The 27,176-nt window shown below is 41.8% G+C and overlaps 1 protein-coding gene across 1 annotated transcript; it reads left to right on the plus strand.

The window, feature by feature from the left end:
* LOC311260939 (protein yippee-like 1) lies at nucleotides 1-27,176 on the plus strand. The gene is made up of 5 exons (XM_084359266.1): nucleotides 1-566; nucleotides 9,003-9,287; nucleotides 22,972-23,015; nucleotides 24,632-24,740; nucleotides 26,740-27,176. The coding sequence occupies exons 2-5, from the start codon at nucleotides 9,171-9,173 to the stop codon at nucleotides 26,827-26,829; spliced, it is 360 nt and encodes a 119-aa protein (XP_084215392.1). The 5' UTR covers nucleotides 1-566; nucleotides 9,003-9,170; the 3' UTR covers nucleotides 26,830-27,176.

A 27,176-nucleotide genomic window follows, 5' to 3' on the forward strand; every position in this document is an offset into this window, starting at 1 on the left:
TTTGTTTATGTTTCAGACCTAAATCGGCTCACGGTTTTTATTCAAACGAGACTCTAAACGTATCAGAACAGTCGCGTGTGACAGATCCGGGTCGTGTGCATTATTCAAAAGGCGCTGCGCATCACAGCTAATTAGGATTTCAGTATAAATAAGGCCGCAGACGGGACAGCTCGTCCTGTCCTGCCGCTGATGTCGGAGAGCTAAAGGTATAGAGGTTAAAACCCCTTCAAAAAGCTGCGAGCTGCTCCAGCATGCACACACTCTGACCCGCCTCACGGATGGGACTCCACTCGACCCGCACCTCCGGAGACATCCCGCAGATTTCACGGGTTATAACGCAGAAAGTCTGAAGATCCCACCGAGGAGATTTGATGTTGTTTTTTTTGGAGACTTTTTAATGGCCCGACCTAGACAAGCTGCTGCTGATGCTACCTCCATGGGACGGTGAAGGTGTCTTGATGTTTTTTCTTTCCCTGCTATCATCCAGACTCCAGCTCCAGCGGAGAAGCAGCCTCTTCACCGGGTTGTTTTGGTTTCCGATGGGGGGAAGGCGAAGTGTTTTTGGGGTGAGTGGAGAGCCAGTGACCTGCTGGAGGACACGCGTGTTGTTTGTCCATCGATCACTGTGAGAGACTTTGAAGTGTGCGTCTTCGTCGTGAGTTTCCAACACTTCACGGTGATTTATGTTTGTTCCCTGTTGCACCGAGGGATTTATAGTTTTTCTATTTTTATACCATGCTTTGATTCATCATAGGATTAGGCTCCTGTCAGGAGTGGTGAGGGATATGCCACTGAACGCTGCATGAAAAACACTTAAATAATCCAGTAACTATCTTATAATATATGCATAGGAAGTTAAAGTGTTGTATTTATGTGGTGGTTTTATTAATTCCCAGCCCCTGTTCCTCTAGAATGACGGGATTTATGTAATTGCAGGCCTTGTGATAACCCGCTTACATTAATTATAAGGTTACGATGTCTCCTGTCTGTGATCAGACGCGTTTTTGCAATTTGATCTTCGAGTTACATTCAAGAGCATTAAAAAAAAAAACAAGCCGTGCCGTGCAGCTCCTGTCAGCTGATGATCCGCGCTATCTCCGCTCTGATCATCGCCTGTGCGCCTCTTTGGCCGCAGATCTCGGTCAGTTTTTTTTGTTTTTTGGGGGGGCTTATGGTGCCACGTGAACAGGGGACAAAAACACAGCGATAGGATGGATTTCATAACGCGCAGCCTGCACCTCTGAGGGAAGCTGCGGTGTGCAGTGTTGTGTTTACATGCATCGCTGAAGGGTTTCTGGGCATTGGAACATAACTCGGCCCATGCTGTTGTTTTTTTAAATATATATATATAAATGTAAACACATCAAAACCACACCATGAATTGTTGTTGACGCGCGTCCTCGACGTCAGGACAGCAAGGGTAAAGCGAGGGCAGCGGCTCTTTTGGGTGGTAGGTGCAAGATTAATGTTTCATTTGAGTTTTCTTGTCATATTTCATGTCATCACTCGTGGCATGGTGTTTCAGATGTGGATCCGTTCAATGCCAGGATGATGCAGTACTGACACATAAACAGTGCAGCAGCAGGGAGAGGTGGAGGAGGAGGTGGTGGTGGTGGAGGTGATGGTGATGGTGGGCGATCAGGCTGCTGTTTTGTTTTTATTTTTAAACTACAAAATAAGAAATTCCAGATTTGTCTCACATGTCACAACAGAAGAAATAAGGAGGAGGCTGTTGATCTGTTTTCTGAGGCGTGTTGTGGCTACTTTACAGGAGAAAAACAAAACATCCTATAATATTCTTACAGTGTTTCTACTGTTATGACTTGTGTTGATATTTCCCTGCTTTCTGTGTGTTTCTGATCCCCACGTTGTTCTCCGGATGATAAAAGATTGGCTGCTTTGTTGTGTTTGGCAGCCTTATAAAACATGTCAGGATCCTCTTTCTTAAAGGATTTAACCCATAATGCCACTTAATCAGCCCACCTTCTGACTCATCCAGGAGTAATTTATAATGCAGCTGGTCGTTTGAGGGAGAATGTGTCGAAAAACGCACAGAAACAATAATGTGGCTCTGCCTTTAGTTCATGGGAGAGCTGCAGGTGGAAAACCCAGCGTGACAAACCGAAAGTATTGTTCTCCACATCCGAGACAGAAGAGGAGTCGGATTCATATTCTCATCTTGTATTTATTTACACATCCGGGTACCTGCGCGCTCCCTCCTCCCAGCAGTGGCGCGTTCACGCCGCATGGGAAATAATCTCTCCCGCAATAACAAAACAATAACTTTCAGAGCTTTGTTTTCCCGAAACTAAAATATATGACTTAAGTTGTTGCTTTGTGATGAATAATTCTCACCTCCGTCACACTCGGTATAGGAGGCATTTGAGTCATTGTTCTACAGCAGACTGAACATCACAAGCAACAAGTGTGTTAGACCTCCGCTTAAAACGTCTTCGTTGCAAAAGTTAGGTTCCACTACCCAAAATGAATAACCTAATGTGAAATACATATGTAGAAAAAACTTGGATGCTCTTTTATTTCTAGAAAGCATACAAAAGCATCACCAGGCAGGTGTTTTAAACTGAGCGAAAGGCATAAATATCAACAAATTCTGAACCAAACAACCAAATAGATCCTGAAGTCAGAGCTATTTGCGGTACGAATAACTTAAAAGTAAGATTAGATGAACTTTATCAATGCTATGCTGGGAAACTTAAGTGCCACAGCAGCAAAAGAAAGTGCAAGAATAAATGCAGAGTATAGGTAAGTAAGAAAGTAGAATGTGATACATTTGTGTCATGATCATCTACTGTATATAATGCAATGTTTCGATAAAAGTAAAAGGCACTAAATAAACCCTATATATGCCATACATAAATAGGAGGCTAACTACAGAGTGTACCGAGTCCAAAATAATAATAATAATAATAATAATAATAATAATAATAATAATAATAACAACAATAATAATAATAATAAGAGTTATGTTAAATCTAAATAAAACCCTCAACGGGTAAAGAAATACAACATTTTATTTCCACCTGAATCCTACTCTCAACCTGGTTTCCATCTTTCCCACGGGAGCCTGAAGGCAGCGCAGCCACCTATTGGCCGGCCCGGCTGTCATTCCCAGCTCCATCTCCCTCCCACGTGGTGACGTTTCCGTACCAAAGTAACCAGGCCAGTCCATTACGCACACAAAAGACACAACAAAAGCCCGTGTTGGGAAAAATGAGATCCGTCAGCACCCAAAGGACACAACAATAAGTTCCCATCTGGCAGCATCACCCATGGACCAGAGCCTGGGACGACGACAATCATTAATTTAACTAAAAAAAAAACAAACAACAACATCTCTCTCTTTCTCCAGCAAGCAGTTTTCCACCAAGCTGCGTTTTGCTCAGATCTGATCCAGGTGGTGAGTACCTTCATCAGCAAGGCAATGTTTACGTTAAAAAACAACAAACTGGCAGCAAAGCAGCAAACACACCGATCTGCTGTCGTGCCGGATTCACAGACTTGCATGAGGCTCGGAAAAACAAACGATTAAAAAAAAGAAGAAGGAGGAAAAAAAAACGGCCAGCACAGCGACACTGTTGCACTTGAGCTGGCGTCGTGCTTCTTTGTTGGGGATAAACACATTTAGAAGAAGAGGTAGAGGGAAACAAGAGGAAGGAGAGAGGCTGCAAGAGACTGTAATGTCAAGCTTAACTCATCCAGAGTTTAGATATTCCTGTTTAAATGAATGTTGTGTCGTAAATGTGTCGCTTTTTGTGGTTGGATTCAGTGGAGTCTTCTGTCTGGACACTCTTCTTCCTGTTAGTGGTTACCAGAGACGCACAGTGTGCTGCCTCTTTGTTTTCACTTTGCTCAGTTTGACTATCAGCTGTTCCTGCTGGGTTACCTGTCGACTCGACTCAAGTCTCCCTTTGTTTATCATGTAGACTAGTTTTCCTTTTGTTTATCCTTCAAAACAAACGTCGTCTCGAAGCAGATCCTGACCTGTTCCCAGGTGATGCAGAAGCCTAAAACAAAGGAGACACGAATCCTAGTGCCAGGAAATCATTTTAAAGGACTCAGTTTATCTTGTCTTTAGATATTCCTTCTGCTGTTATTGTTCAGAGAAAAACACAGGAAATGCTGAAGTGACTTGAACACAAACAAGACCATGTGCTGTCAAATACCCTGAAGTCAGCAACGTGGCTTCACAGGGGACCAAAAGAAACAAACAAACAGCTCCACAGACGTTTACTTGTCCTTATTTGGCATTTATGAAGAAAAAAGCAAGGTGTGTGCGTCATGTCATGCTGTCAGTGAGTGTGTATTGGAGGAGGAGGGGGGACTAAATGCAAAAAAAACAGCATGCTATTGTTTGTCTGAGAGAGAGAGAGAGAGAGAGAGAGAGAGTGACATCCCTTCCTCTATAGGGATGCACTACATAAAGCTGATTTAATCACTGGTGGCGACCATGCTGAGGTGTGACACTTAAAAAGCCCTTGTGTCTATGTGTGTTTACCTTTCCCCCCGTGCACGTGCCGCCGAGGTTAAACTGGGCTGTTTGCTTGCAGTGCAGCCATGCTTCACGCCACGGCTGTTTCCTGTTGAGTTGCGGAAGCCCCTTTGTTTTCTTGTCTGGCTGCTGGCTTCTGTCTCGGCGCTGCTCTTCCTGTTGCAGCACATTGAGCTCAACTGGAAACTTCTGGAGCCGCTGAAGCTCGTTGTCATTGTGTTTTCACTCTCAGGGATAGAGCAGGTTATTGTAGCGTTTTTTCTTTTTAACAAGGTGCCACCTTTGTTGTGCCGTGTTGTTGGTCAGAGAGACCGTTGAGCCTGTGGGCTGTTTTTTTTAGACAATGATGGGACAGCAGGTAGTTTTTTCCTTGATTCGACACGTAGTTTATGAATCAGAAGAAACTGAACCCCCTCTGGCTTTGATAATGTAATTTGTTATAAATTACAGATAGTCTTCCAAAAGAGGCAACAGGTTACAAATTATGGCTTTTTCCTTGTTGAGAATCACACAGTCGCATAAACACAGTAGAAACAATACCCCGCATAAGCAAAACAAGTAGATCTTTGTGTCATGACTGTCACCAGTGTCTGGTTAGTCTTGGTCTGGGGATAAAAGATCCCAGGGTGCACTGAAAGTGTGTTTTCTCACATGTTTTCATAGTGCATATACAGTTAGAAGTGAAAGCCACTGCGGCCGAGCTGACAAACAGCACCACCTATAGGCCGTCTGACTTTAATCAACAACAAAAGACACAAGACGTCATGGTCCCGCCTACACAGTTTGACTGACAGGCCATGCATGAGAACAGTGCAGCCATTCACTTCCCTTCAGTGGTGGAAAAAGTGCTCACTCCTTCATTGAAGTTAAAGCACAGTAGTGATGAAGTACTCGAAGCAGACCAGTTCTGATGTAGAGATTAGTTGTCACTTAATATTTACACCCACTGACTGACTGGTTTAACTACTGAGCAGCTAGCTGAAGCAACTGACAATGCTAACGTCAGCCTGCTAAGACATGACTCCTAAGAGAGATAATATTGTCGACATATCGGGCCTGAAACTTGATCAGTGCTGTTTAATAAGATATTTTGAATTAACACAAAAACAACACAACATGCCTCAAATTACAAAACATTATGGCAGGTAATATTTGACTAAATGAGAAGACAAAGTCAATTTAGTCAGTATAATCAGATACATCCTCCTCATTCTAAACTGTATGAATGATAATAGATCTGAAACACGTTTCTCCATGTGAGCAGACATAAATAAATAAAACAAATTATGCCTATATTGTATATATTATATAAGATATACCCTTTCACTTCTGAAACTTTCATTTTTGAAAGTATACCAGGTTGTGATGCTCAAGGACATTAAATCTGGACAGTGTTGGAGGTGGAAGCCCCCGTTCACTCCTCCAACACAACACTCCTATGAAAGCTGCTCAGTGCCGTTCTGAAGCCAGAAAATCTTCCACTTCCACTATGAAAATACTCTTCAGTGTTGTGGGACCCATAGATCGTGCACACTAGATACTTCTGTTGACGGGGTGGCTAATTTCCAGTTTAGGCAAACTGAGTTGAATGGGGATGAAATGCAACTTCACCACATTTTATTGGACTGAATGGCTCAAATTATGACAGTGAAATGAGTTTCACAGTGTAAGCTTATGGAAAAAAGTCTTTAGGGCCACAGTGCGTCAAGTGACAAGTGTAATTACACGGTTTGGCTTCAGTGCCGGGCGCTCTTCCTGCAGTGATGCTACATTGATTTCCTGTTTGCATAGTTGATTGCTCCTGATTGGACAGCACTACAGATGTTCCCTAGCAACTGATTTACACAAGACTGCAGGCCTGCTAGCTAAGACATTAGGGCTGTCACTTTTTATTCGAAAGTGGGAGGAAAGTTCTTATTAATGACCTGTTAGATTGTGAATCAGTTAGCATGGTTTACAAACCCCTTCCCATAGATTTCCACATCTAGTTATTTTTCTACCATGTGACCCTAGAGAGGCTCCGTAGAAACCAAAGAGAGCAAACATTTTATCCATCAACCATGAATCTTTATTTTAAAACAAAGAAATTCAAAGTTAATAAAGTTAATAAACAAATGAATTAGAAGTAACAAACTAAAGAGGGAGTAAAACATCATCCACATATATAAGTACAATACTTACCATAGCTACCTTCCATCACTGCCTGCAGCACTGGTGAAATCAAATTCAACTTATCTTCTGCATAGAAGTGAAAAAGAAAAAATCAATAGTTACAGTAACAAAAAAAAAAAAAAATCAATTCAATTCAATGAAGGAACCGCTGTGACCTCAAACCTCAGCGTCCATTTAAAGATGGTGATGGACCATCGCCTCTGAACACAGACAGAGATGTTTGCAGGAACATCACTTGTGTTAAAATATTTCCTCTGACAGCTGAGCCTTTTAGTTCCCACTCACTATAAACCACAGACACAAACACACAAACAAAACAGATAACAGTGATAAATTAAATAGACGAGATAAATAAAGGCAGCGTGCAGCATGGAGACCACGGCAGCAGCGTGCAAAGAAGGAGAGAAAAGTCATTATTGAAGTAGTAATGGGTAAAATAAAGCAGAATTGGTCTGTTTGACAAGATGAATGCTGTTTGGTTTTCTTTAAAGACGAAGGCAGGTGGATTTATTGTCGTCTGAGGTCTTTTGAGGAAATTAAGTTAAATAAGAACTTATTAAAATCCCAATTCTTGCCTGACATTCAGTCAGCAGTACATTCTAGTGAATATCTGACATTGTTGTTCACCTGCAGAGATGTGCTTGTCCATCTGATTCCCTTTTTTCAAAGGTCACACATTCATTGTGTCTTGGCTGCATTGTCTCATCGGCTATTCTAGTCCGTCCTGCGTATGAACTGAACTGGTATGCGTTTGTTGTCTGTAGAGATGGATCTCCTGCAGGCATGCTGAATTCATCTCAGAACATCATGAGAGCATGACGAAGCTGTTGTTCAGAGTTTTTTTAGTGCTTCATAAAAGTTTATCTAAATATGTTGTTGTTTTTTTGTTGTTGTTTTTTTTGCCATAACTTTTTTTGTTTGTTTGTCTGTTTGTTTTTTAACTTTTAAAGTATAATCCCAGTTTATTAAACTGGGGATGGTTCTGTAGTTTTGGCTGTCGTTCTTTATTGGTCATGATGATTTTTTTAACTCGCCAAAGTAATGGCTGAGATCCGGGAACAAGTTAACATCATAAAACGAAGTCCAGCGGGGCAAGAAACACAAGCAGTCAAGTGATCCGACATATTGTAAACAAACCCAGACGTTAGCCAAACTTGTGTGTGAAGGGAAATAAAGGCAAACAGTAGAATTAACTATCTGACGTAAGCATCCGTTAAAGTTTACAGACTGACTTCCTGGTTCTCTGACAGCTCTGACCTACTGTACTTACTGTAGTTGTGTGCACTAGTGTTGTACCGATACTGGATTGTATTGAAGCTTTCTATTAAAAGATAAATATAGCAAGGCGTGTGTGTGTGTGTGTGTGTGTGTGTGTGTGTGTGTGTGGAGAGAGCGAGAGAAAGTGTTTATGTAGATATTTATGACAACACTGTTGTGCAGTTTTACTACAAGGGGGGGAGGGGGGGAGGGGGGGGGGGGGTTGTAACCAACATTTCACTTTTAGTTCTCCCTCGACACGTTGTGTTGGCTCAATTGTTGGCTTGTTTACAACCTGTCTGATTGTCTAAACAGTCATGTTTCTCACCTGACACGACTTCTGACTTTGTTGTAGCGATGTCACCATATTGCCAGATTTTAGCGGTCATCGTTGGAGTCATGATGAATAGAAATAATAGCCAAGACTACACAAATCAGGCCCAAATTGAACCAGAATCATCTTTTAACATCAGTCTTGAGACGATGATTAGCCAATTAGCACCACAGTAGCTTACGTTCACCAAGGCAAATTGAAAAGAACATTTAATTACTGCAAAAAAACGGAGCAATATGTAGCATCTCCTATATTTCCTCTTAAAATGTATTGCAGTAATAGTTGTGTATCAACATAAATATAAAACTTTTCCATTTGATAGATATAATGTGTAATTCCTGACAGGCAAACAAACAAAAACACCAAACTTTTATCTCACAGCCACAGCACTATCATCCTGCATCTAATGGTCCAGTGGGACAGAACAAACGAGGACCTGTGCTGTCATAAACCATGAATAATGAAATCGTTCTTGAGCAAGTAAATTATATTATGTGGTTTCACATGAACAAGGGCTTGTTAATGTGTCATAATATTAAGTTACATCACCATGCAGCCATGTTGGTAGTCAACAACATGCGATTGTAATCACATAATAGATTATTGTAATCAAATGATTGCTTGAGCAAATGAGCTGTGCTTATATTGGCAATGCAATCAAGATCATGAGCTCTAAAAATAGAAGTATGGAACGTGTCTCTCACCACATCTCTTCTTATCCACCCGCAGGTTTGATTTTCTCCTGTGGTGTCTGTGTGGAGCGTGCCACACACCCACTCCACAACAACGACGGCTTTTGCTTGCATCTTCCAGTGTTTCTTCTGTCAGCAAGTCCAGCAGAGCTGCAACTCTTCCAGTGCCAGCCCTGACACCAGCGAAGAGCCCTGCCCAACTGACATGGTGAAGATGACCAAGTCAAAGACCTTCCAGGCTTACCTGCCATCCTGCCACCGCACCTACAGCTGCATCCACTGCCGGGCACACCTGGCCAACCACGACGAGCTCATCTCAAAGGTACAACTCGCTCCACATGAGTTCACTACTCAACCAGTTCTCCCCGTCCTTCACTTAAACCTCCCTGCAGCTTTTCACGTGACATTCAATTGGCCTGTCTATATTTATATACATTAAAAAGGCTACAGGGAGCTTTGCAGCTGTGCTACAAATCTCCCTTCAGCTATATTTGGTGCCATCCTGAAGGTCAACTGGAGAAAAACAGTACATAAATGTAAACGATAACTGAAATGCTCTCATCAACTGTAGAGTAGACCAATTTAATAATGATATAAAATATCCTCTCATGGAGAAATCAGTTAATTTCAGTGTAACTGCTACAACCATTTGTGTGAGAGGTTTTCACACATTCAAGCCTCTCCCTCTTTTTAATTGCTGTCTCTGAGCTTCTGTAAAGCCCGCTAGTTCTCATTATATAAATTCTCAGTGTTGCAACAGTAATTAACCTCGATCTGTGTTTCAAAATGTGCTGTTTCCAAATGTTGGGTCCTTCAAGTTGATGGAATGTGACCTGGAAAGTCCTTGAAAATCCCTTGAACTTGATGTGATCAAACTGTCTTCAAGGCCTACATTTTTTACCTCTGTAGTCGTTAAACATGAGTCAATAGGACAAATATGTCCTGCGTGAACTTAATGCCTTGTTGGCAACCAAGATATCTGGCTCAAAGCTGCCCAATGTGCGGCCCGTGGGCCAAAGTTGTCCCGCCATAAGGTTTGAATTGGTCCAAGAGATGCATGATGAGGGCTTTATAAAAGTCACTGTGTCAGCCTTGCCTTTTAACACATGCAGCAGAGACTCATGTGAATGTTTGAGCTCTGGTGTGGTCTCCACCACTTCCTAAAAATAATATCTGGATCTTTAGCTGTCAGACTCTTCACTTTGTTCACCAGCGAGTCAATAACGTTGTGTTTTTGTCATTGGTGCAGGGTAGGTAGCAGTGGGTGTATGAGAGCTTTAAAAACAACTAAATGATGCTGTGAAACCAAAACAATAACCTAAAAGTGGCTCAAGGGCTAATTGGAGTTGGCTGATAGTTTCCTCTGAGTGTGTTTTTACGTTATGTGGTACTTGGAACAGACTGAGAAGCAGACATTTAGCACTTGAGTTTTTGTCAAGTTAGCACAAAGTTCAGTTTTATGATTTTGTCATTTATCCCATCTTTTATTAATCAAATCCAACAGTGATAAATTCTCTGACTGGACATCAGAGTGTCTATCTTGGTCTCTTTAATCATCTGTTGGATGACATTGTGAGCCATGATGATAAATTTGTCCTTGTAATATTTGAAAATGAATAAATCCATGTACTCAGCTAAACTGAATTCTCACTCAGATGTGACTCGGCAGTGATTGAGTGTTGTCCTCTGGTATTAGTTGTGTCACATGGCACTTGGTTTTGACAGCAGTGTAATTTTATGTGATGCTCACCTGCGTTATTGCATCTCCAAAGCTTGTGTACCTGTCTGCTCTTGCTCTTACTTTATTCCTCCTGATCAATTCTCAGAGGCTTAGATGACAGCCACTGCTGGCATTATTACTGAAGTCGTTTCTGTGGCGCACAAAAGAGCTGGTCAGTCTTTAAAGTGTCACTGCCGTGGCTATTTTTGTCGCTGTTGCTGTATTTGAGTTGCATTAAAAAAAGAGGTAAAACTGAAAGCGCCGCTGTGGCTCACTGAGACCTCAGAGGCTTAGTGATGAAAAATCAAGACTCGGTGAAATGACCTGCACTGAGAAGTCTATATTTTATAAGTCCATACTGCCGAGGTCTGAAAAATGTGGGACATATACAGTTTGAAGTTGTACTTTGTAGTTTTTGAGGTGTACTTGCGGTAACCTTTTGACTTTAAGTAACTGTCAAAATGTCAAAATTTTAAGAGATTATTCTCAAATTAAAACTTTACCTTGTATTTTTGACTGATCATCGTCATTTGGGCCAACGATGTGCTCCTGCTGAGCCTGAACTTTTTAAAAAGAGAGTCTGTACCCTTCTGATTTCAAGACATAAGACGTGTCAGACTGTTGTCATAGAAACTCATCTCTGTGAGACTGTGACCTGAAATGAATCCAAATTATTATTATTATTATCCAAAGTGTCAGAACGTGTGGTCTTGAATTTAAGGGAGTTCTTCTCAAACCAATGCTCAAGGAAAATGTCTCAAAGATGTACTTGAAACGATTTTCTGAGGCCAAAGTTGAAATACTGCTCAGTTGACATTGAGCTCCGAGTTAAAAAGTCTTCAAACATCATGTCCTATCACTCAAAGAGTCTCTAGAGCAAAATTATTTGTAAAGAAGACTTGATTTTCATTGGCGGTGTGCTGTATTATGTCTATGTATTACCCTAACCCTTCTCCAGTCGAGCCGGTTGAGAGCATGCGTGCCAGAGACTGACTTCCTGTTGGCTCCAGTTGTATCAGTCCGCTAAATCAAATTCGAGTAATATACACCGCAGCTCACTTACTGATGTATGGGAAAAATGCTTTCGCGTCACATGATGCTCCCGGAAGTTGCAATACAGCGTGTGGCCACAATGCCAAAATGGCGTCACAGCCAAGCTACGTTGCATTGTTACATCCTCTGTTTCCTTTTGCTCTGAAGCACAACGGCGTCAATTTGTAACAGGAATTATGGGTATTGAAGTCCACATTGTCGAAACAGTCGCTGACATTTGGAGCCACAAAGTATGCAAAGCCGTCAAAGTGCCCATAAATCGACAGCTGGCGAGCGAAGAGTGAGTAAAGTTTATAAACTATCAGATGAACCACAGTTGTCGCGACTCAAGCAATGACCTTTATGTGTTTATAAAAAGATGGTGACAGTGTGCTCCCTGTGCGTTGCACACTCACCACGCACTAAGCTGATTATTCAAATGGCAAGGATGATCAATCTGCGCACTCGCCATCTCCATGTCGAAATCCATTTGCCTCCTGCAGCTCGGAGAGTTGGAAGCTCACAGCTTGTTAGTGCAAGCAGGAAGACGAGCTCGGTAAACAGCTCTACCACCGATCTGTGTTGTTCCTTTCAGTGGGATCAGAGGCCTCAACATGGTAATTTTGGAGTTGTGAAGTCTGCACAACAAGGATTTCACAGGGTTTTAATTGTTAAAGGCTGTCGTAAATCACGCTGATGTGCCTTTGGCTAAAGAGAGGGACTATCCTCATTCATCTGCACCTCACTTAACCTGCCCAGAGCCATGTCAGATCTGTGGATTTACTGTCACACAGCAAAGGCTGTGACTGTTTTTATGATTAATGTTTTTAGATGCAGTGAGGTTTTATTGGCTCCAGTGTGGGAAATTAAATTGTTCCTGCAGCAAATTTCAACTGGATGCAGATAAGAAAAATGGAAAGGAGTTTAGAGGATGAGGGTTATACAAATATCCTTCATTTGAAGCGCAGGAATAAAACACGATAAAAGAGAAATATGAATAAAAAATAAATTGCCTTGAATATTATTAAAATCAAGAACAAATAAACAAAGAAGGAGATTTGAAGAAGAAACGGGACATTTGATTAACAGTGTTGAAGTTTCACACGATGAGGGCTGCTAATATTTTCCTTTTGTTTCACTTTCCTGTTTGATTCACATCCTCTTGTTTGCAATCAGGAAGTTCATCGGTTTGAGACTCACGTACAACGAGGAAGAAAACACCACCAGTCATAATAATGAAACTTTGTATAACACAGTTCCCACAGTTATTAACTGATGTTTTTAGGGTTTAAAAATGCTCCTTTTGCCTCATTAATGTCCTGGTTAATTATTTTGGTTTATTGAAGCTGTAACATATTTAGATAGATTACACTATTAAGTGTCTCTTTCTGTTTGATTAAATGGAAAAGAGGCACCAAAGTGCTGAAGGCAGGCCGACACTGAACGGTAAATTATTGGACGCAGTTTTACTCTTCAGAAACACGGAGCGTCATCACTGCAGGTGAGCGCGTTTTGAAGTTCAACTCACCATTTCTACTTTCTTGTGATTCCACGTCGTGGCCTGGAATGAATAAAAGGATATGTATTAGGAATAAAGGGAATGCTTTTACACATTTCTGGCTGTGATGCAGCAGAGTGAAGTCCACAATCTAGAATTAAACCCGTGCCAAAGCACCAACTACAGGTCGGCTACTAAAGTGTCAATGTGAATGAGGTTTTTCTGGAAGCGTTCGTAGTGAGCTGGGATGTGTCTGCTTACAGCACTGATGACCCGTGTGCCTCAGACACTCTCAGATGCTCCGCATGTCTGCTTGAATTTGCGAAAAAGTCAAATGGTTTAGCTTTTGCATAGAAAGGTCATCCAAAAGAAAGTGTAGGTTTGATTTTGGAGCCATTAAACATTAAACTGCTCTAAAATGGTAGTTTTATTTGTTTATTTATTTATTATTTGATGATTGATCATTTAACACATTTTTCTTAACCATAACAATGCAAAGCCTTTCCCTCCCCAGCCACTGAACTAATTCCTCTTCAGTCTGACTCACATTTTCAGAAGCGCTGACTGACGCTTTGTTGTAATTGACAAACAGTTAGAAGAGAGCATGACATGCACGAGCTCAGGCGTCAGTGCTGAGGTCACCGTGGGAGAGGCTGAAAATGTTGAAAGGTGTTATGTTTGTCTGTTGTTGTTCTTTTTTATATATTAGAGTCACGCCACTTTGTTCGCAGAGGTTCCTCAGAACTGACGCTGGAGCAGGAATGCTGGAGAACCAGTAGCGTCAGAAGTAGCAAATGAATTGGATTTATTACCGCACAGTGGCAGGCGCGTCTCAGGGAGTTCCCAAAGTGCTGAAATAGTCTGCTGCATCGGAGTAGTGGCCCATAAGCATGAATTCATGTCGAGATAGGAGAAATGCGTCACTGTAGGCTGGTTAAAACCATACATTCCCATATATGGTCATGTTTATTACATCTGGCTTGAGATGGCTATGTTTGTCGTGGTTTTAGTTCAGGTGGAGGATCTGATATTTGCTTCATTTATCTAAATGTTTTGGAATAATTATCAACATCCACCCACGTAAATGCATGACCATCCTTTGCTATGATCAAGTGTGAAAACACTATTGCAACAAGTACATGTACGTGAAGTTTTGTCCACATTTTAATTTGTAATCTCTTCGTATCTGTGTTTAATAGTGAAAAAGCCAAATCCTTAATGAGGCACTTATTCAGGGTATGAACAAATCACAAGAACGCATCACGTTCTGACTCAGCTGAGCTGGTGACAGACCTCTCCATGCTTTGCTAGCAGTGTAGCACTGAAACACAGCGTCTAAATCCAGCCATCACCGTGATTCGTTATTGTAACTTCCACACCAGTCTGGAAACCACTGCTGTAGTGAAACCGTCTCTTTACCTCAGGATTCACTGTTATGTAACCGACTCTGGTGGCCTTCAAGTATGTTTTGGCAAAGGTCTCACCTCTGTGCAATGTTGGCTTTCCCTCCTGTGTCTCGTTGTGTCTCGGCTGTGCAGGTGTTTGGCCGTTAAAATGCAGACTTTTTCACCAAACATAAACAAATCAGTTTGGACACTTTGGACTCAGATATTATTGGAACACAGTGATCCATTTTTTTTAGGTCTCATGAAGTGCTATAGTTAAAAAACATCTTGTATCTTGTGCAAATCAATGGTGTCTGCTTGGAACTGACCTCTCATCTCAGAGGTCAGAGGTGAAAAGTCAAAGACCACTGCGGTGATGAGAGCTTACTGGGTCGTGTTTCCTTGTTTATTGGAACAGTGCCATAAGGCGTCTCTTGACAATTGACCTAATTTATTCCAAACAATCCACTTTGTTAATAATTGGATTGAACCAAGGGATCTTCCTCGGACAGTCTGTCTTTCTCCTGGGGGTTTGACACTGTGTACATGTTGCAGAGACGTTATGTTGCTTTGCTAGCACCACATCATGCTTCTGTATCTGTCTGCAGAGCTGTTTGTTTAACAGACTAATGGATGAATATAACTTAGTCGGTACTTTTTGAATGTCTAAAGGAAACAGGTAGATGAACATGGTCTGTATGTGCACATATAATGTTGTCCTATGATATCTGAAAATTGTTCTTATGAATATCTTGATTTAGATCACACTGCTCACAGATCTATCAATAAGCTCTCTATGCTCTGCCACACCTCCTCAGCATTTGTGTGTTCAGTAGTCCAGGGCAGCATCACCAGTCCTCAGCATCAACCCTTCTAAGCTGATTATGTTACTTAGGAGAAGATGACACCATAGTCTGGTGTTTTCCACTACACGCTGCCAAGGGCCACTCTGTCCATGTTTGATTTTCATCCTTTGTGAAATTTGTAAAGTGCTGTCCTTCAGTACCACGTTTGTATATCGGCTTCTTTAGAAGGGAAGGAAAGGCAGAAACTAGTAATCCAGCCATGCTAACAACACACAAAGAGAGGTGTTGGGAGAACTCTGCAGGCTCTGGCAGATTTCTCACCACAGTTGCAGTTTGAGTGCTGGAAATCTCCTGAGCCAGGTATAAAAAACTGTTTCCCCTCCCCGAGCTTATGCTCCGAGTCTTCGAGGCATGCCAGCCGGCGAGCAAAGATGCAGATGGAGCAGCTCGAGAGAGGGGATTAACCTGAGCACATGGGCCAGAAGGAAGTGAGGCAGGCACTGTGTCCATATCTCCCCCCTCCTCCTCCAGCCCTCAACCACTAAACTGGTAAATATGGGAAGCTTCTGAAAAAAGTCGGTTTATTGCTGCACACTTGGAGCGGAGTGAAGTTTTCTTTTTGCAGTAAAACTCCCTGACAAATTAAAATTAATGTTGGATGTTATTGAGGCTGTGCCGCCTTGGGACACTTCTGCCAGCAATGATACACATACTTATGGCTGCAACTTTCATTTTAAATTCACTTGCTGATTATATTCTTTCTGAATTGTTTTGTCTATAAAAATTTCGGAAACTAACAAACAAGGAGCCCATGATGACGTCTTTAAATGTCTTGTTTTGTCCGATCAACACTCCAAAACCCCAAAGTATTTCATTTAAAATGAAACGACACACAGAAAAGAAGCAAATCCTCACACTAGAGAGGCTGAAACAATAAGTATTTTGTCATTTTTGCTTGAAAAATGACTCAAGTGGTTAAGCGATTATCAAAATCGCACTGCAGCAAGTCTGCATGTGCCTTTTTTGGCTTGAAAGCCACAAAGGAAGACACGTGTGCCGTTTATAATTATGATAATGGTGGCAGATTTACCACTCCACATTTGTAGTATTTTTTAGCAAAAATGGGTATTCAGTTTCATGCAGAATTTTTTTTAAAAAGCAGTAGAGATGCAAAATATGGATGATAATTTCACATTTTTGTGATTTCAAGTTCACAACCTGTAGTTTATTTACCCCTGAGGGTAAAAAGGCTAAGAGTGTGAGAGTCTACAGGACAGAGCCGCTAATGTTAGCCTCTAACATTACATATTGGCTCCCGTGCAGTGAATGGGGATTTTTCTGACAAAACCTGTATTAAGTAAGAGTACTTTGAATAACACAGTTAATATTACTGTAAGCTGGTTAGCCAGGCATGCTAAAGCTGCCATCTTACATCAGCGCAAACCATCAGAGACAAACACACAGAAAATAATCACTATTAAAGACTTAATAAAAGATACCAGCCTTCATACTCTTTGTAAGAAGCTCCTAAGTTATGGTGTTAGCGAACGGTCAACTGGATAAGGCTCAGTTAGCATGAAGGTCAAGAAGACGGCAGAGTGGCATGAAAACATAATCACTGATTTGGCTTTATTTCAGTCAACACCTTCACCCGAAACACGCTGGAAACGGGAAGTGCAGGCACAAAATCAGATCTGACATCTGTTATTGTCATCCTGAGCACGCTGCATCTTTTCAACATCGCTGTCAGTTCACATTTTGATCAGATATGGGTTATATCCTACAGCAGTTAGGAGCACCATCCTGATATCAGATAGCAGAGCGAGCAGCAGTTGAGAGCAGAACGTGAAGGCCTGCAGTGTGAACGTGGTCCCGGAGCGGGACGACGCAGCCTGAATACTGAGGAGGAGGCTGAGTGTTTTATTCAGCACCTTGGCTTCGTCCCACCCATCAGGCTGATGGAAACCCCTCTAATGGATTGATCACACTTTTCTTTTCTCACCATTAACGGACGCAGTTTCTTTTTGGTCTTTTGTTTTTTGTTTTTTTTTTCCCACCTGGAAGTTTGCCAAGATGCTGATGGTTTACATGTACAGTCAATTTGTTACTGTTCTCCCTCTCGCTCTTTTAATATCATAATTAAAACAAGTGTATTCTGGGTCAGCAAGGTTTTATTAAGCTGTGCAGTAGCCAGACTAGCAGTGGGACTCTAGGGAAGGCAGCGTTGGTGAGTTGGTCCACCACTTCAGCCCAGAGTAAAGTTTTGGATGGATTAAAGTTGAATTTTGGTGCAAACATTTTGTTGTCCACAGGATGAATTGTATTGATTTCTTCACAGAGCACTACCAGTGAACAATATTTTGTATTATGGCCAAATAGCCTCAGCTTTACTTCGTATTTAGTGCTAATTAGCTAACGCTGGCATGCAAAAATGCTAAAAACGTGGTTGATATGTTGGCTGACAATCAGATGTGAGTAACATCTCATTCCTCTCGACATCATTTCACTCTACTCAGAAGCTCGGGTAGTCGGCCTCGTCACTAGAAGCAATTAACGTCTTTCACGGCGAGCTGTTATTTTTAACTTACAATAACCTGTACAGCTGCGTCCCATTCATGCTTCTGGATGTTTCTGATTCAAATGTAACTTTTAAAAAAGGGACAATAACAAGACAACAACTAAATCTAAGAAACTCTGTTTTCTTATAACGTTAAAAGTTTGTTTACATCAGTAAACTTAAGTGAAAACGCTCAAGAAATATTTCCACATGATACTTTATAACATGTTGGTGAATTAAACGGGGGAAACTGATCGGGGGATCAGGCCTTTGAAAAATGGCTTAAATGCTACCCATCATGTAACATTACTTATGTAAAAGCGGAGAGATGTACGAGCAGTATTTTAGATGAACATAACGTAAGATTGTAAATAACTGATGTTTAATCCTCTAAAATACTTTACCTCTAAACTGAATTGAAATAGAGCTTCTGGGTTTAACAAGTTGAACCCTCACCTACCACAGTCGGCATCTGGTGAGACAGATGGTAACTGTCGACCTCAGCAGGTTTGTTAATGGCTTCAAGTTAATCTGTATTTCACAACTTGGGTTGTCTTATTGTGTCACACATCTTGAGGGCTGAAATGAAAAATCCTCCTCGTGATTTTGGTGAAATCAGATGCAGTTTGTCTGCCTGTGAGACCGTCAGAGAACTCTCTGCAGTTGTTGCATTTTGCCTCTCGGGGTGGATTTGTGTTTTGTGTGTTTGGCTGAAGGAGCGGATTGCTCTGTGCGAGGTATTGTTCCCTTTAGTCCCGTGTGGTCAAGAGGATTCAGGGATTTTGAGATTTGCTTTGTAGAATTCATTTCTTGGGAACAAGCGTTTTAAAACAAGTGCAATTGCAGCGGCTTAAGAAAACGAGCTTGGTAACCACACTCCCATTTGCTCATGTTTTATTAAGCAGCAAAAGAAAAAAAAAAAAGAACCTGTGGGAGTACTTCCAGCCCGCATCTGATTCTAGCTGCACTCTTACATTTTGAAAACAATCCCTGCAGGATCCTGTTGGCCGTCTAATAGGATTGTTGTGAGTCTGGAGGGTTTTAGTGCAACCCCAAAAGCTGTCTGTCTGCTGTCTGCTTTCACAAAAACATAAACCAAATGTTTTCTTTCTTTCTTTTTTTTTTACTCATCTTTTCGGATTTTACTGTAAGATTCTTAACGGGCTATGTGACAAGCATCCTCCTGCTCCTGATGTTTGTGTAGCCGAGTGCAGCAGCTCTGGTAGAGAGAGAAAAATGCAGCCAAAGTAAAAATAGACTGTGGGAAACAGATAAGGGCAGCGAGAGACGGAGCCGTCCCTTTTTGCCAGTGGTTAAGTTGATGGCTGAGCCACAGTGAAGCACAGATATGACACCCAGCTCTTGTCACATGGAGTAAACCTCCCCTCCCCTCCCCTCCCCTCCCTGGACTAAACACTGTGGAGAGGACTTGTTGTTGACTCCACAGGGACCGACCTAGTTCCCTCTCACAGCTAAAGGTCACATGTCTTGTGGGTCAGGACTGATTGTGTGTAGACTTCACTTCAAACACAAACAATGAACTTGAGGATGTAACAGTAAGACATCAACACCTACAGTGACTAGAGGAGGGAGCAGAGAAAAGAATAATAATCTTTTTTTTCCTTATCGTTGCTGTTCTTGAATCAGATCCAAGCCAAAACCCTATTATCTGAAATAAAACTTTCCCGGTTTTGACAAACGCTGACAGCACTCGGGCAGTTTGAAATCGTCCCTTGAGCCTCGTTGGTGGTGGTGGTGTTGGTGGTGTTGGTGGTGGCGGTGGTGGCTGTGGTCAGTGGAGGAGGCAGCTGGCGCTCCTATTAGGCAGTATTAGCTCAGCGCCCTCAACCGCAGCCACAAACTTATCTGCCGCACTCATTTGCAATGGAAAAAGCAAAGCCGATTGGGGCCTGTCTGCCGGCCGAGGATGACGGGGCCGGAGGAGAGAAGCCTGGCAGGCTCTGTCGTCTCCCACTGTGACGGCTTTACTGCTCTCTGTTTACATTAATATACAGTAACGTCATGTGTAGCCTCTGTGGCAGGCAGACGGCAGGCTATTTATAAAGCTTCTATATTCATCACAGCTGTGTGATTGCTTTTATGTTGTGTTCAATTTATTTATCTATTTATGTTCATTGTCCTTCTTATATGAAATGCACTTTTGTCAACGTAAGCTGCTTCAATATTTAACATTTTGTTGATTTTTTTTTTGTATAGTTTGGAAAAGCTGGACGGAATAAAGGATTTTAGTCAATAAGATGATATTAAAATGTACAGATGATATCAGATTTAAGGTAATTCATGTCAGTGTTTTATCAGGTTTTGTTGTTTCGAGCAGAAAACATTTTTCTAAATCGTGGGAATCGTTCTCATTACAAAAATAGAAGAAGGCACGCACATCCAAACCAAGAAAGGGCGGAGGCTGGGTCAAAAGTAAGCAAAAATGTGAAATAAACGAATAAACAGCTTGCACGCTGCAGAGCTCAAATATCCAGTTACTTAATGCACCAAGGTTGTTATAGTGACACTGCTCTTCTCGAAAGTAACTACCTGGGTGCATTAAAAGGGCAGTATGAAAGAATTTTAGCTGAACTTGTCAAAACGAAAATTATCAACAGAATGTTAATAAATAGCAGTTTTGACATTAGGATGTCTATGTTTTGTTTTGCAGAGATATCTACTGGAGTTAGCATGCTAACCAGCTAGCCCAAACCAGTCACGGTCCAAAGTTCCTGGGCTAACACTGTAAACACCAACACCCCTCTGGTCCTCGAGTTCCCAGTCAGAACCACTAGCTGCATGGCTAACTGAGCTAACTAGCTAAGGATAGCTACAGCAGTTAGCAGTTACTCTGGTGATATGCTAACCCCGATTGTATGAATTTGACATGTGGACAATTCTTGCATATTGCACCTTTAAAATCTGCCCAAAGTGATATATTTTGTGTTAAATAGCTCTTTATTCCAACAGTAATCACTGTTATGGAGTGTTTGGTCAGTAACCCATGTCTCTCCTCCCCCCCACGCTAATGCAGTAAAAAGAAAAAAGAAAATTTGTGGTATCCCTGCCCACTTTATCCAATCAGGACAAAGAACTCCATAAAGAGGCGGTCCTGTCTGATCCTCCTGTTTGCTGCTATGTCTACGCGGTCACGTGGTGACGTAGAGCGGAGGGAGGGGATTGCTAACTGCAAAACGGACAGTAAGTTAGCTAAAACTAGCAGCTTTAAGTTAGTGGATGTATGAGCACTGCAACGTACGAGCTGTTTGTTTCGCTCAGTATGTCTCATTTTGAAATCAAACATTTCGTGCAGTTTTTCCTCTCAGTCCGTCATCAGCAGAACCTTTAGGTTTGATATTTTGCACAAATCAGTCTCTGATCTGTCAGCATTTATTTTGGCATGTTATTTTATGTCGACTCCTAAAATGTGAGTATTCCATGTATGTGGAGCAGCATTGAGACGTCACATAGATGCACGTAGTTGTGAACGATTTTCTCGACAAAACTCTGTGCGATACTTTTGTCCGGCTTTGTTGGGAGCTCTCCTGCCGTACTGTTCCCACCGGCCATTGTTCAGTTTTATTATGCAGAAGCGTAGCAATCATTCCTGAGAATGTGCACGGCAAACACTTTGCAGGTAGCAGGATACAAATACAACAGTTTCAACCCTATTCGGCTTTTTGACACTTGCTGGTGAAATGTAGAGTGAGGAAACAGAAGGCAGGGAGGGAAGAAAACTGCAAGCTAGCAAATATGGATGAAAACAATCAGCATTCAAAGAAATCTGCCTTGTTATTGCTTTAAGGCTGGAACATGCCTCTCCAGGCTGCACGTAAGAAAAGTCATCTGAAGGTGTTCGTGTGGCTGCATCTTTTAAACTCTTCCTATTGTTTACGTCCCATCAGGAAGTTCAGGACGGGTTGTTAACATTTTGCCCATAACACCTTTCTCTGCGTAGATCTGCAGAGACATTAATGTGCATCTTAATTCCAGCCTCATGAGGAAGGAAACGCATTAAAAATGTTTGTTAAGCCTCAAGGACATACACACACACTGCAGTTTGGTGAGAAACACTGAATGTAAACATAACAGTATTTGTTTATAAGAAAACTCCACAGGGCACCTTTAACATAACTTACTCCTCCACGCATTAAAGCTAACAGGCTTGTTCTGAATCATTAAAATGGAGCTTAGTGATCTAATCAGCTGTGTGTGTGTGTGTGTGTGTGTGTGTGTGTGTGTGTGTGTGTGTGTGTGTGTGTGTGTGTGTGTGTGTGTGGTTTACATGATACCCCTTTAAACTTCTGTCATGGCTGTGCTTTTTATTGACATTTCATCCAGATAGCTCAGATTCTCATCACTGTCGAGGCATTAAAGTCTCGTCTTCTCTCAGCTGCTCTACGCGGTTGTAAAAACGACTTTGTTTTTCAAACGCGCTGAATATCGCCAACACTGCATGTCAACAATGAAGCTTGGTATCTCGAGTTTGCAGCAGGCAAAAGATTATTTAATCTATATTGCATGTGTCTTATTGATTCTGGCAAGTTATTTAAAACACACCATCAATATTCTGTCCGCTCCAACCTTCCACCTGTATTTGATGATCTCACAAATATTTGGCAGAAAGTAAAGGGTTGTTAAGAAACTGTCGTGAGTTTTCTGCTCTGATGTAACAATTAGTAAGACGGAAATGACTCCAACTTCAGTTCTCAAGAAACAAGAAGTGGATCTCTCTCATCATTTAAGTTGACACGTTGATGATAGACTTGCTCCTTGATGTTCGTGTGCTCAGACTTCAGCACCTCTCTGAGCCTCATTTTATTTCTTACCTCCAGCCAAACTTGTGTGTGGGAACCTTGACAAGGTGGAAGAACAAGTATGCACAGCAGTAACTGGGAGAAAAGCACCCCAGGGCGTCGGTTGCTGACATTCTTGTACTCGGTGGTGTGGTGCAGCCTTGTATTGTCTACTTACATGGTTTTCTCTCCCTGTTTCTCTCTCGTTTCAGTCATTTCAAGGCAGTCAAGGAAGAGCCTATCTGTTTAATTCAGTGTAAGTATGAGACCCACACGAACAATCCACCTCATTTATGTGGAAAACTTTCCTCTTATTATGCATTTTGTTTATTCGGGCTCACACGGTGTGATTAACAAGTGATCTGGAGCTTGTAAATAAAAGTTACACGGACTCACAAGTAGCTCATTTAATGTGCAAAGTTAAAAGGTGTACTCACTCTGGGTGTGTTTGTTTCACTTAAAACCAGAGCTGAATCGTCTCCCTGTCACCTAAGCTTACTCCTTTCCCGTCACACTTGTTTAGTCTTGTCTTCTAAACATGAACACCAACTTAAGCCTCGCCAACCCAGTGAAGCCGTTTACCATTTAACGCACGAAAATTAGAGCGATGCACAGGAAGGTGGCGCCACAAAAGTACAACAGAAGGGGGCATTTCTGCCTTTAGGCCTTTTACGTTTACTAGCCACAAACAAGTGAAAACAGAATTTTCTGCAGATTTTATTCCCAGTAGCCATATTTGATTATCCGTTTCAACAAACACATTGTACTACATTAAATTCACTCGGCTGATGCTTTACAATTCGCCCTTACGTTCATATAAACGCCCACTTCATCATGTGGCGAACAGGAGCTGGATAGCGAGTGAAAACCAGTCTGATTCCAGTCTCTGCCAGCTACACCCAGTAAGCACTGATTTGGTGATTTGCAGGTCAAAATAGGCCTGACATCTGGGTTAAAACTGTAGATTTTTTATGTTATATATAAATATCTCAACAGTAATTAAATGACATAGCCTTAGCCGCTACGCACATCGATGTATTTTGTCCTGAAATCACCAAATCAAGGTTTCCTGCTAAACTGAGCTGACGGACTGTTTGTCCTCTGTGAGTGTTTTAGTCCGTGCAACAAGAACCGCTGCTTAACATCCATCTCTTTAAACCCAAGAATCACTTTCGGTGGTTTATTTCGTGCATGGTTGGTTTTTGGGACGTGGCTCTCAGTCACAATGAACCACGCAGAAGTCCCCCAGTTGTCACGATGCAACTGCTTTGTGCAACCTGTCTCGTTTACATCATTCTTACCTGCCAGAGTGAACTGAATGAAAGAGGCACTCGAGATAAAAGTTCAAATAAATCATTTCAAAAGTGTCTTATGTGAAAGCACTCACAGTTTTCTGAACAATGCCTACGGTGGTGTGCATGTAAAAGGACATGTAGCCCAAAGAAACAGATAATTTGGTGGGAAAGGTGAAGTTTTGGAGATGTCTGCATGCAGCCCAGGTACATACATCGACACTGCACTTCAGTGAGTGTGTCTGTGGTGTGTTCTTTAATTAAAATGACACTCAAAAGCTAATCAGCGGCAGTGTATATGCTGGGAGACATTGGTATAATAATTGCAGAAAAAAGAAAACATTTCCCTGAACAAATACGTATTTATTTGTGTTTTAACACTTTGGAAAGAAGTGCAAGAATTAATTGAGATAGAGTGGTTAGCACACCAGCATGTCGTAATTTGACTGACACTGTTCTTCACAATGAGTGCTTTTACTTTGAATACCTGAGTACATTTTACTGCTTTTACTTTCAGTAAAAGATTTGAGCTCTTCCTCCAAGCCTCCTCCTGACCTCTGCGACCTTTCCTCCCCTACAGGGTGAATGTCGGCTGCGGGCCAGCGGAGGAGCGGGTACTCCTCACAGGTTTACATGCTGTGGCTGATATCTACTGTGAAAACTGTAAAACCACCCTGGGTTGGAAATATGTAAGTCATTCACTCCTCAAACTTTAACCTGAGCCCTTTTACTTTCCTGTCTTAGTGTTTCTAGTTGCACCACTCATGCGTGTTGCTGTGATGTTGTGTAAGTATGTGGTTTCTTGGCTTCCAAGAGGACAAATTATGCTGTTGCAGGTCAAAGGAACAAAGTTGCTCTCATTAAAGCATTGCTTGCTAAAGCCATGGTGACATTTATTTTTTTTTTTTTGCTCACGGTTGTATTTAGGCTCACAGATTGAGCACGCCATGGTCTCCTAGCGCTCGAGATAATTACAGTGCCGAAAGGTTGGCTGCAGACAGCCAGACTGGTACCTCTGAGAGTCTACAGTGATTAAATGTCAGACCATTTTGAAGAGGCTTGTCCTGGTAATTGTCTAAAAAGACTATAGAAGGGTGTAAAATAACTGAACAAACTATAAGACAGGGACTCACTTAAAGCCGCTCCTTTGGTGACAAAAACAATTACAGATTCTCAGAAAGGCCCTGCAAAGCAAAGCAAAGCAGAGCAGAGCAGAGTGGAGCTGGTTTACAAGGCAAAGCAGGCTGAGCAAATAATCAAAGACACAGACCCACATTGACATCCTGATTGTCCTGAAGCTCAGCAGGACTGGGACATATGCCGGAAATCATACAGCACTTCAAGAGACGTATTTCCAGAGAGGAAGTTTAGACACTGGAAGAAACGGCCAACCGTTGAAGCGCTTGTGTTGTTCACTTCATCTCTAAAATCCTGCTTATTTCAGATAATAATGAGACCAGATGGGCAAACGTGTGTGTATTTGTCTTGCCGTGTATTTGTTTTTGTTTGGACTTAGGAATTAAATTCTCTGCTGAGTTATTGCGCACTTGATTACATGATGTATGTCTCCTCTGTAGTCCTGGAAATGCTGGAAAGTTTTCACTATAATTTGCTTGAAAAGCATCTAAAACGCAGACTGAGGGGGTCAAAGTTTGAAAATGACAGACATTAGTGGAAGAAAGTTATACAAAGTAAACTGTGTGACATGATGAAATGCCATGGTTAGACTGACGTCAGTCTAAAAAATACAAATCCATTCAACCATGCTCCTTTACCAGATGACCTTTTGTTAATGTCAAACAGAAAGACAGAGGAAGATAAAGGATATCAACCTCTTTTCTTTTTTTTTTAAATCGATGAAAAGTTCATTCTTGACTTTGGAAACAGTGGTTTGACCAAAACAATTTTAACACTATTGGTGTCTTAAAAACTCAGAACAGAATATAAAATGAGGTCTGTTCGTGTGGCTGGAATGACTGATCCATTGGTGGGTCACTGGGATTAAAATGTACTGTGAGGAGTTATTTACTGGTTATGAAACAGTCTCGATTCAATACTGATGCCTCTACGTGACCTACACAGGCACACAAGACTATCAGCGAGAATATTGGCTACTTCAGTTATTGTCAATGCCTGTCAGCGGGTCAGATTCCTCTCAAAATCATAACATTACTGGGGAATGTTGATAACTTTGGCTTTCTCAGCAAAATTACTGTTACTGAGCAACCAAATCTGTTGGCTGTAGGCTGCATGTAACCTCGGTGTATGAACGGTACTCAAACAAAGCTCACTTTGTTATCAATCTTACATAGCCACAAATAGATACATAGCCTCATCGTAATGCATCCTGCAAACAGCTGTGTTAAAAAAAATATATAAAAAAATATGTTGCCTCCTTCTTTCACTTCAAAACAAATGCATATGCTAGTCAGATCACGATCTCTACAACAGGAGGTGTTGGTGCTCACACCTCTTTTGTTACAGGGGCGGCCAGAATCAACAAAACTTCAGCTGTTTTAAATAATTAGTGACTGATACTGACATCTTTCAGACATACCTTTACCACTTTTGTATGTGTTTGTGGAATTAAAAGAATATTCATCATCAGTATCAGTCAGGCTCTAGGGTGGACGAGGTCTCGTAACTCAAGTTGTGCTCTCTTTTCTGTCTTTTTGTCCGTTTCTACAGGAGCACGCGTTTGAGAGCAGTCAAAAGTACAAAGAGGGAAAGTTCATCATCGAGCTGGCTCACATGATCAAGGACAACGGATGGGAGTGACGCTCCGGCCGCGCTCTTGTCTTTTTCTGACCTTGGAATGCTCTTTATCGAACTATGTGGAGCGTCGACCATCGACCACCCCGCCCCTCTCGAACCCCCCCGCCCCTTCTCCAACACCTCCCTTACAGAAACCCTCCACGAACCTCCACCCCTTCGCCTCCCTCACGTGCACACACCCACCGGCTCATCGTGAAACTGAACAGAGCGAATGACATCGACGACGACGACGAGGAAGTGGAGCAACTGTTGAAAAATCACGTCACAGGAGTCCTGTCGTTACTTTAAAGATTGTGTGTTCTCCTTCGCAGCTCCGGAGATTTGGGTTTGACCCCGCCCCACCCCCCCCA

The sequence above is a fragment of the Pagrus pagrus genome, assembly GCF_965226575.1.
Source record: "Pagrus pagrus genome assembly, chromosome: 8".
NCBI lineage: Eukaryota > Metazoa > Chordata > Actinopteri > Spariformes > Sparidae > Pagrus > Pagrus pagrus.